The following is an 8,816-nucleotide window of genomic DNA, read 5'->3' as shown; positions in this document are numbered from 1 at the left end:
AAAATGATTTGCCATAACCGCACGCATGTCAAGAGATGAGGTGGCACCCACGACACAGGCTTTCTTAGTGAGACTGAAGGATGCACTGTACTACGTGCCTCTCACCAGAGAGGAACTGCTCTGCTGTAGAATGACTATGGATTAGTGAGAACTTCCTAAGAGGCATTTCTTATAAAAGTAATCATCATGATTTGCTCAGTTTGTCATGAAATATCAAAGTTACTCAGAGCCTTGAACATATCAATTACAGATGCAAGACATACAAGCAAAGCTATTTCAATAGGATTCCTAGCAAAATATTAAACTCCACGGTGGTGGGGCCAGGGGAGTGGTTGTAGTTGGGGGGCGGGAGGGGGAGAGAGAGAGAGAGGTGATATATGCAAACCAGTTTTTTATGTTTTCATTTTGAAGAGTCTGATCCCACCCAGGCAAAACCTGAAAACCTGCTCAAGTTGGCCAGAGGCTTCTGATTATGAGGACTGTATCTGAGCAAAGCTGCAGAAACTACAGCTCTAATCCTCATAGAAAATGGGAGGCAGTTTATTATTAAAATACAAACATGAAAATACTCCAGACCATTTCGTTAGCAGCATAGTTCCAAACGCAACATTCCTTTATCAATCAAGTTTAAGTCGTGTGGCTTCAAAGCATCTGTCCTGCTAAGACCCTTAAAAGAGCAGTGCAAAAAGGGGGAGAGAAGACATCTTTCCTTTTAAATGGCAGACAGTCTTTATAAGAGCTTGTCTAGGGTTCTATTCTGACGACTACGCAGGGTGAGTTGGGGCACTTTTAAATCAGCCATTTGGCACTTCCTGTTTGGAGTTCTTAGGCACAGCGTGACAGCGTCAGCTTGGTGAGCCCCTCCCCGTGCATTCGGTACAGCAGCTGAAACTCAGCAGGCAGCTGGTGGGACTCCTGCCACTTGGTGGTAAATTTGGTTCCTTTTTTGTCATAGTAATGGTATGGAAGATCTTCCCTTGTGTTGGGGTCAAATCCAAAAGGCCAAAATCCATACAAGTGGATCTCTTCACATATTGCTGACGCAAGGGTGTACATAAGAATACCTGTGCTCAGCCGTTTGGGTGACAAATGTTTGTTTTTCCAGTACCTGTGGAACAATAAGTACAGGTGGATTCAGAGGCCAGTGTTGAAAGTTTCGGTCAGATGGGTCACTGACTGGTTTGGGAAGCGAATTTATCCAAGTAACTTAACCAGTACTTGCTTTGACTCTATCTTTTAGACCACAAAACACCTCGGGGCAGGACCAGCTACATAATTTGTGAGTCCCAGTGCAAAATGAAAATGTGGGTCCTTATTTCAAAAATTATTGAGCATTTCAAGAGGGCAATAGCAGAGTATTAAATCAAATGTCAACCCTTCTGAGCGCAGGCTCGTGTGTTACTAGAGAAGTCACACGTTTGAAGCCGGCTCCAAAGAGTCGTGTCCCTGACTCAGTGGTGATGCCATGAAAGCCCACCAATGAGAGTGGCTATGCTTCTCACACATAAAGGGCCCTTGGGAGCAGCGAGGAGGGGGTTTAATCTAAGGGGACCTCCTCTGTTACTTCCTTACCCAAACTTAGAGGTTAAATCTTTCCTCTTGAGTTTGGAAAGATTGTGGGGCCTTATTTTTTTTCTACCCTCTTGTAGAAGAATCACATTCCCTGTTCCTTTGTCTTAACCACGGGCTCCCAAGCCCTTCCCTGGCATGCCAGAGCCTGAGAAAAGTATTTACACACTTTCTGAATTTTAGAAAATGCTAAATTATGGTTGTTGTTCCTTCCATATTGAGGTAGTAATGTGACGCCTTCCCACCTAAACTGCCAAATATCTGAGACTGCTGTGGAGTGAGGGGTGTGTGCGCCCACGCACACACCTGAACGTGTGTGTTTATGACTGGCTGTGCAGGCATGATCACACTGCTCGTGAAGCAGGTTTCCATGGACTGTACTTCCTCCAGGTTTTCATTGAACCCGTGTGTTTGGTCCAAGCCTGAGTGGTTGTTACGGCTATTCCACGGGCCTGCTGAAAGGCTGGGGACCAGGTGGGCCCCACAGGCCACTTCCTGAAGGTTCTATCACATGCAGTTCCTTCTTCACTACCTGAAGGCTTCACACGGACAGTTCCCTTCCAGTTGACATTCAGAAGTTCAGTCTTTGTTTAAATACTCTTACCTAAGGAGTCAGAATGACTTCTGATGATTCTTTTGGTACAGCCGTACTTAAACAGAGCAAGAGGGGAGCAAAGCGATGAGGTCAAAAGACCACAGGGCAGGTTGGCAGGAGGCCTGGTTTCTAATTCTGGTTCTGCCCCTTTGGGGCAGTGATGTTGGATAGATAACTTGTTCTTTGTACTTCAGCTGATGCGTCTTTAGACTTAGGAGTTGGGCTATATTACCTCTTAAAAAGGTAACCATACATCCTGGGAAACTGGAACAGCCCCAGTTTCGGTCTGTTACCTTTGTTGTAATTCTTAACAGTGCCCTTTTTCTTTCAAAGAAAAAGTTCCAGTGTAGACTGTAAATCCTGGCTTCACCCTACCTGTTAGATACATACCGGATGATTACACGGTGATTCCTCCTTATAGGAGAGGTCAACTACACAGATCTTAAATTTGGAAGACTTGAGAGGACTACAGGATGTGCCACTATGTACCCATCTACTATGTGATAGAAATTTTAGAATCCTGGTTTACCAGACCTCGCAGAACGCACTCTAACTTGCAGTATCATCTGGACAGTACGTTAGGACACTGGGGCTGCCCACATACGGGAGATTAGAGTTGAGGCAATTTCCTCAGATGATTTAAAGGAAGAAAATTCTGCAGTGAATCTTGCTTCATAAAATACCCTGCATTTTATAAATGCCTGCTCCCAATTCTGGCTACTTATTAGAATCATCTGGGGAGTTATTAAGATGTACCAAGTGCCTGAGCCTCTCTCATCCCCTACCAGACAGATTACATCAGAATCTCTTGAATTAGAGCCCAGGCAAGAGTATTTTTTAAATCTCTCCAAGTGATTCTAAGGTACAGCCAGAGTTAAGACTCAACAGACTAGAGGAAAATATTGCATCCTGGTTAAATCTGTCTTTCAAATTATAAGGGATCACAAAGCTGATAAAATACTTTTCACATGTTTTGGCACTAAAATCTCGAATTATAAAAGCAGATTACACAATTTTGATTTGTCTAGTGGTTTTCTAATTTTGGACATCTAAAAAACACCCACATATCAAATAAAAAGGAACATTTAAAGTCAATTGCATCTTTAAAGAAACTGCTTGATTTGTCTGCTTTAGTCATTGGCAGTATTGGGACATAGCTATCCATTAAAAGAAAAATATTGATTTGTGGTGATTTCCATGACTGCTCGTTAGGCTTACCACCAAGGAAGGGGACAGGGAATGGAGAGGCGAAGCTGATGAAACAGCAGTCCCTCTTTTTGACACTTGACTACCAGCTGGTGTAGGAGATTGAACTTCTTACCTAGAATGATCCGTTCATTCATTACAAAACGTGAGTTTGTTCTAAGGTACTAAGCTGACCGCAACAACAAACTAATCAGATAGCTCCCACCCCCAAGAGATTACAATATTGATTTGCCATCTGGTAGGGTATGAGTTAAAGGCAATAAAATATACACACCTGTTGACATGTTGCATTATATTTCCAGGCCAAGCCAATTGGACCTTTAACTGACCTCTGTGTTCAACAAAAAAGTCAACTAATGTCCTGGTAACAGTTGCTGAAGTGTGGAAGAAAAATGCAGGGATCCAAAGAATGGCCCCATCGAGCTTTTTTAAACTGAGAAAAAAGTTGTTACGGTCCTGAATGGTCAAAAGATTGTTGTAATATTTTTCCAGGATGCTGGGGTTGAAGGTGGTAAGGTTGGTTTTCCTTCCAACATCTCTTTGGAAAGCCTCCGTAGGGGCGAAATTGCAACGAAAAACAAAATCTGACTTATCTATTTGTTGTCCACACCGGCTCCCTGTCAGGATCCCACTATTTCCAACCACAGCACAAATATTATAATGCTTATTCACAATGGGTGACACATCTGGAAGCAGTGATCGGAAGTTATTGCTAATAGAGAAAACATATTTATGGCTGGAATAATCATAGTGCATCAGTTGTCCAATCCGAACACTATTCTTGGTCAAAGAAAAATTTTTTATTACATCGACATGCTGAAGAATTTCTTGCCTAAAATAAAAAGAAATTCATTAAATGTATCCCATTCAAAAGAACTGATTTTCCATCTTACGTCTTATGCTATTTCATTCAGACAAGAACTGTAGGCACATTGAACCCAAGAAAGATTATACATCCATAATGGAAGGGAGACCTGCTTCAGAATTTACAGACATGTGCTAGTCTCTCAAATTCTGGTTGGAATCCTTTGAGGCTTGTAAATGTTGTAACTTATAGTTTTTAGCTGCCAATTCCTTGGTTTTCTGCTCTACCTGAAAAGTATATTTGATCAAGGGGGAGGCATAGGCCAAACTGTATCAGAAAATACAGGGAGACAATTTACACAGGCCCCAAAGAGCTCACATTAATGACAAACATTGGTGACTTAGAGTTTGTAACTAGGGACTACTTGTTTGCTATTGGACTGCCATGTTCAAGGAATATCAAATATCACTGGTGTCCAAATAAGAGCCAAATAGATATGAGTCAGTATGGTACTATCTATTATTAAAATATGAAAACGGTAATAGCAGTGGGTATAGTTGAATATTTAATAGAAATGAGATGATAATCTCATTAATGTCCTTTGAATAATGAAAAAGGAATATTTTTCTACTTGATTATATAGAAACCCAATTAAGTTAAAGAAACCTAATTCTTAGAAAAAGAAGCTATTGTAAATCCTGAAAATGTGTGTATATTCTAAGAATTCAGAGGATAAACAAGGCAAAGGTGATACTTAGCACTAATTTCTGGTTGCTTTCATGTTGAGCATTAAGTGAAATTAAGCATCTCCTCTTAAAGTGTCTGCTATTTTTTTAAAATATGTAAGAGAGACCAGTCATGTGTTACTCTGCTACTAGGTTCTCCAGTTCTAAGAAATCACATTGGCCCTCCTGTATCTTTTGCCTAAAAAAATAGCAGAAATGAAACTAAATGCTTTGCATATCATCACTTTACCTGGAATCTTATTTTTAAAAAATTACTTCGTTTGTCAAAATACAGAGCAACATGAACTGAAAGCTTTAAGCCAGAACTTCCAAAGTTACCAATAGTGTTCATTACAAACTGTTACAAAGGTAAAATAAGTTTAAAGTGATACTGGGAAAGTTAATTAAAGATTACCTATTAAATGGATTGAAAGGAAGGAAGTTTTGAGAAGGAAATATTGTTCTAACTGGTTATTTGGGTCACGTGGCCTAGTGTGGGAAGAATATTTTTACTGAGTCAGAAATATGTTTCGGGAAAAGGTATAATGTATTCAACCCATGAAAATTTTCTGGGCTGTCTATAAAATTAATATTTGATTAAAACCTCAAAAGTTAAAAAAATCTTCAGAGTTTTAGAATTAATTATTATCATGGACTAATTTCTAATTAAACAATGTTTTAAAATTTTTAATCATAATCATATGACTGTGTGTCAACTTTTCAAGTAAACATTTTCATGACACCAATGGATAGCTAGCTCCTGAATTTGTTTTAATTCCATCATTAGGTTAAAACAAAAGAGTGCGATAACTAGAAATTCTGTGACCAAAACACAACACCCTCAACAGAGTGGTAAAATACGTATTCGTAAAATAAGTATTCATACCCCTAATGAATACACTAGATGGCTCACATTCCATTTAGCAGCATAATAATCCCACCAAGGGAGGAGTAATGACTTATCTGGGATTGCTAAGAGTAGACCAGAAGTCACTGAGGAGAATAAATACATTTCTATAAATCCCATCTTTCTTGCCCTACCTCAAAAAAAAAAAAAGGAAAAGAAATGGGAAAAAAAGAGAAAGAAAAGAAGGAAAGGAAGAAGGAAAGAAAGGAAAGAAAAAAAGAAAAGGGACCCCCCCCCCATATACAAAAACTCCATGTATAAATGAAGCTGCTGCAAGACAACCAAGAATAATGTTGGGTAGCTTCTCCAGTATTGTTAAAGCTATAAAAGTTTAATAAGAACAAACAAGTAAAAAACCAAAACCATACTTAAATACCTGCATATATTTGGGTCGAGATTTTTACTAGTAATTTGTTAGGGATGAAGTATAGTGTCTTGTGTTTTAATGAGACAATACTTTTTTTTTACTTTGTTTTTTAAATTTTTTTCCAGTGGGAGAATGAAAATGCATTGGGTGGTCTTTTTGTAATTAACTTTTTTTTTTCTTTTTAAACAAATGGCTTTGGCAGTATTAGCCATACATGTTAAGTATAAATCATGGTGCTCAATTAAGCTTAAGTTAGGGAAGATACTGGAAATATCTTTTTTTAAAATTCCATTCAAATTAATCTTTTCGATGTTTTCTTTTTCTGAGAGGGCACTACGTATTTAAATAAAAAAGGATCACTCATCAGCCTTTGTGCAGTCAGGCCAAGAAGACAATGCAAATACACCTCGGGTTGCCGGGGGTAGATTTTTGTCGTTTTGTGTTATTTCGTTTTGTTTTGTTTTTGAGCTCCAGAATTCAGAACACCTTTTGGATCTTTTCCCCCTATCCTACCTTTGATGTAAAAACGCTGTCCGATTAAATGTCCACTTAGGTCTGGCTTGGAGTTCGTGAGTCAGAGAATGCGGAAAGGGCACAAATGACGGATCTAGAAGCTTCAGCGCAAACTGTGACCTGGAGAGGAGTGTGAGCACACAGACAAAAGTGCTGGCCTCAGCTTGGGGAGCCGAGGCAGCCATTGAAGCCCAGCCGGTGGGAGCGGGGCGGGGATCGGGGATGGGGGATGGGGGGTGGGGGGCGGCTGGCTGGCGCACGCACGGGTTACATCTCGCCCCAGAGCCCCTTCTTATTTGGTCTACCTTCTGCTCCCCACACACCCCCGGGAGGAAGAAAGAGAACTAGGCAAATCCGTCTCCATGGTGCATCCCCCCGGGTGCGGGAGACCATAAAATGGCCGTCTCACGGAGGGCAGGGGCGGGAGCCGCACGCCCTGCGGGAAGCTGACGAGCGCGGAGGACCAGGGCGTCAGCACCGCGGACAGCGGCCGCGCCGCCGCTCCCGGGACCCGCGCCGCCCCCGCGGTCCCGCCAGACGGATTTTTGGAGAAAGGGCAGATGAACCGGAGACCCCGGGGAAGGCTGGGGGTGGCTCCTTCCCGAACCTCTTCCTTCTTGAGCCTAGGCCTGATTTCCCTCCTTGTCCCCTGCCTGGGGACCCCCCCCCCCCCCGGAGGCCTCTGGCCAACTCCGCTCTGCCCATGTGGGGCTTCTCTAGGTTTCGCGCCTCCGGCCTGGCTTGGGCCACAGGGCGCAGTTTGTATTTGCCACCCGCCGCTCAGGGGCTCTGCTGGGAGAGCTCCTAGCGGGGCACAGTTAGGGCAGAGGCTCTCAATGAGCTGCGCCAAGCTTCGCCTGGGGCCTTCTCAGTCCAGCCTCGCGCCGGGCGCTGACTTGGACCTGGGGCGAGGGTAGGCTGCCCTTAGGAGGCGCGCTTCCCGCAGAGGGCGGGGGAACTGCAGAAATCCCGGAAAGGGCGGGGGGTGGGGGGGGCGATGGCGAGGGTTGGGGGAAGGATCGAGGTCGAATACCCCAGGGGCTTCAGGAGAATAGCCCCGCGCATCATTTGATGGGGTGAGGGGCTGGGGAGCGGAAAGGACGAGAGCGCACGAGGAGTCCGGCGCCTGCGCCATGAAAGCGCCCCGGACCGCCGGGAGCCCGGCGGTGGAGTCTGCGGACAGGGCGTGGGGTAGGCACTCACCTCACGCATGTCCATCTTTCCATGCCCCCCCCCCCAAATACACACAAGGCCTCTCCCTCCACCATCATTTCCCTTAAACTCTCCCCCCATTTTTGAAATGGGGGAAGGGAGGCCGAAGAGGATCACGAGAATGCCATCACCTTGATTAGGACAACAGCTTTTAGGGGCTTTGGGTTAAAAAAAAAAACGGGTGGTGGTGGTGGTGTAAGAATCAGAGAGAGGGATGGAAGGACCACGCAGTCATCTTGCCCCAAGTGTCTCGGAGAAGGCAAAACACCCCCCCCCCCGACCTCCCGCCCCCATAAACCAGGTACCTGAGGGCGCTCAGAGGCCCGCACTCACCGGAATCCCGCGTGGAACATGTACATTCGGGGCGCCCCCGGGTTGGCATACTTGGGAGTGGTGAAGATGTTCTCCTTTTTCAGGGACACGTAGCTGATGAGCGATAAAATCAGCAGGGCGACGCTGAGCATGACCAGCCCCAGCACACTGGCGACCCGGGCCATTTTGCAATTTCTCATCCCGGGCTGGGTTGGAATCAGGAAACGCGGGGAAATCGGTCCATTGAGCGGCCAGCAGCTTGCTGGCGTGTCAGTGTGTGTGAGTGTGTGTGTGTGCGTTCGCGCGCGCCTGTCAGCGTATGTGCGGGGGGGGGGGGGAGGGGGACCGGGCAGGGGAGCCGCGGAGCGCCGGGGGTAGCGGCGGGCAGGAGCCCCAGAGAGAAGCCGGGCCCCCAGGGCAGGGGCGAGCGGGGCCAGGAGGCTGAGCAGGAAGATGGAGGGTCTGCGCGGCGGCGTGGCGATGGAGCGGCGCGCCGTGCGTCTCCGGCCGCCGGCTCAGGCTCCCCCGCGCGTTTCCAGCGAGGCTGCCATCTCCTCTGCCGCCTGCAAGATAAATGTGATTGGAATAATGTTACAGTTCGATCT

At 45.1% G+C, this 8,816-nt stretch overlaps 1 protein-coding gene across 1 annotated transcript; it reads right to left on the bottom strand.

Annotated features, from left to right (window-relative positions):
* Positions 1-825: 825 nt before the first annotated feature.
* On the bottom strand, positions 826-8,426 carry ST8SIA3 (ST8 alpha-N-acetyl-neuraminide alpha-2,8-sialyltransferase 3). Its single transcript, XM_057700283.1, has 4 exons — positions 8,233-8,426; positions 6,688-6,807; positions 3,645-4,202; positions 826-1,108 (listed from the first exon to the last, which is right to left on the bottom strand). Exons 1-4 carry the CDS (start codon positions 8,409-8,411, stop codon positions 826-828), a joined length of 1,140 nt encoding a protein of 379 aa, XP_057556266.1. The 5' UTR covers positions 8,412-8,426.
* Positions 8,427-8,816: the final 390 nt, after the last annotated feature.

This window comes from Hippopotamus amphibius, chromosome 11 (assembly GCF_030028045.1).
Source record: "Hippopotamus amphibius kiboko isolate mHipAmp2 chromosome 11, mHipAmp2.hap2, whole genome shotgun sequence".
Lineage (NCBI taxonomy): Eukaryota > Metazoa > Chordata > Mammalia > Artiodactyla > Hippopotamidae > Hippopotamus > Hippopotamus amphibius.
Note: the sequence above shows the minus strand (reverse complement) of the source record. Positions and strands in the feature narration are given on the sequence as shown.

Coding starts and splice junctions, on each gene's coding strand:
- ST8SIA3 (XM_057700283.1), bottom strand. CDS start 8,411: ATGAGAAATTGCAAAATGGCCCGGGTCGCCAGTGTGCTGGGGCTGGTC. Junction 4,203..6,687: donor ACAGCGTTTTTACATCAAAG/GTAGGATAGGGG, acceptor TTTTTATTTTAG/GCAAGAAATTCTTCAGCATG. Junction 1,109..3,644: donor ATAATGCAACATGTCAACAG/GTGTGTATATTT, acceptor ATTGTTCCACAG/GTACTGGAAAAACAAACATT.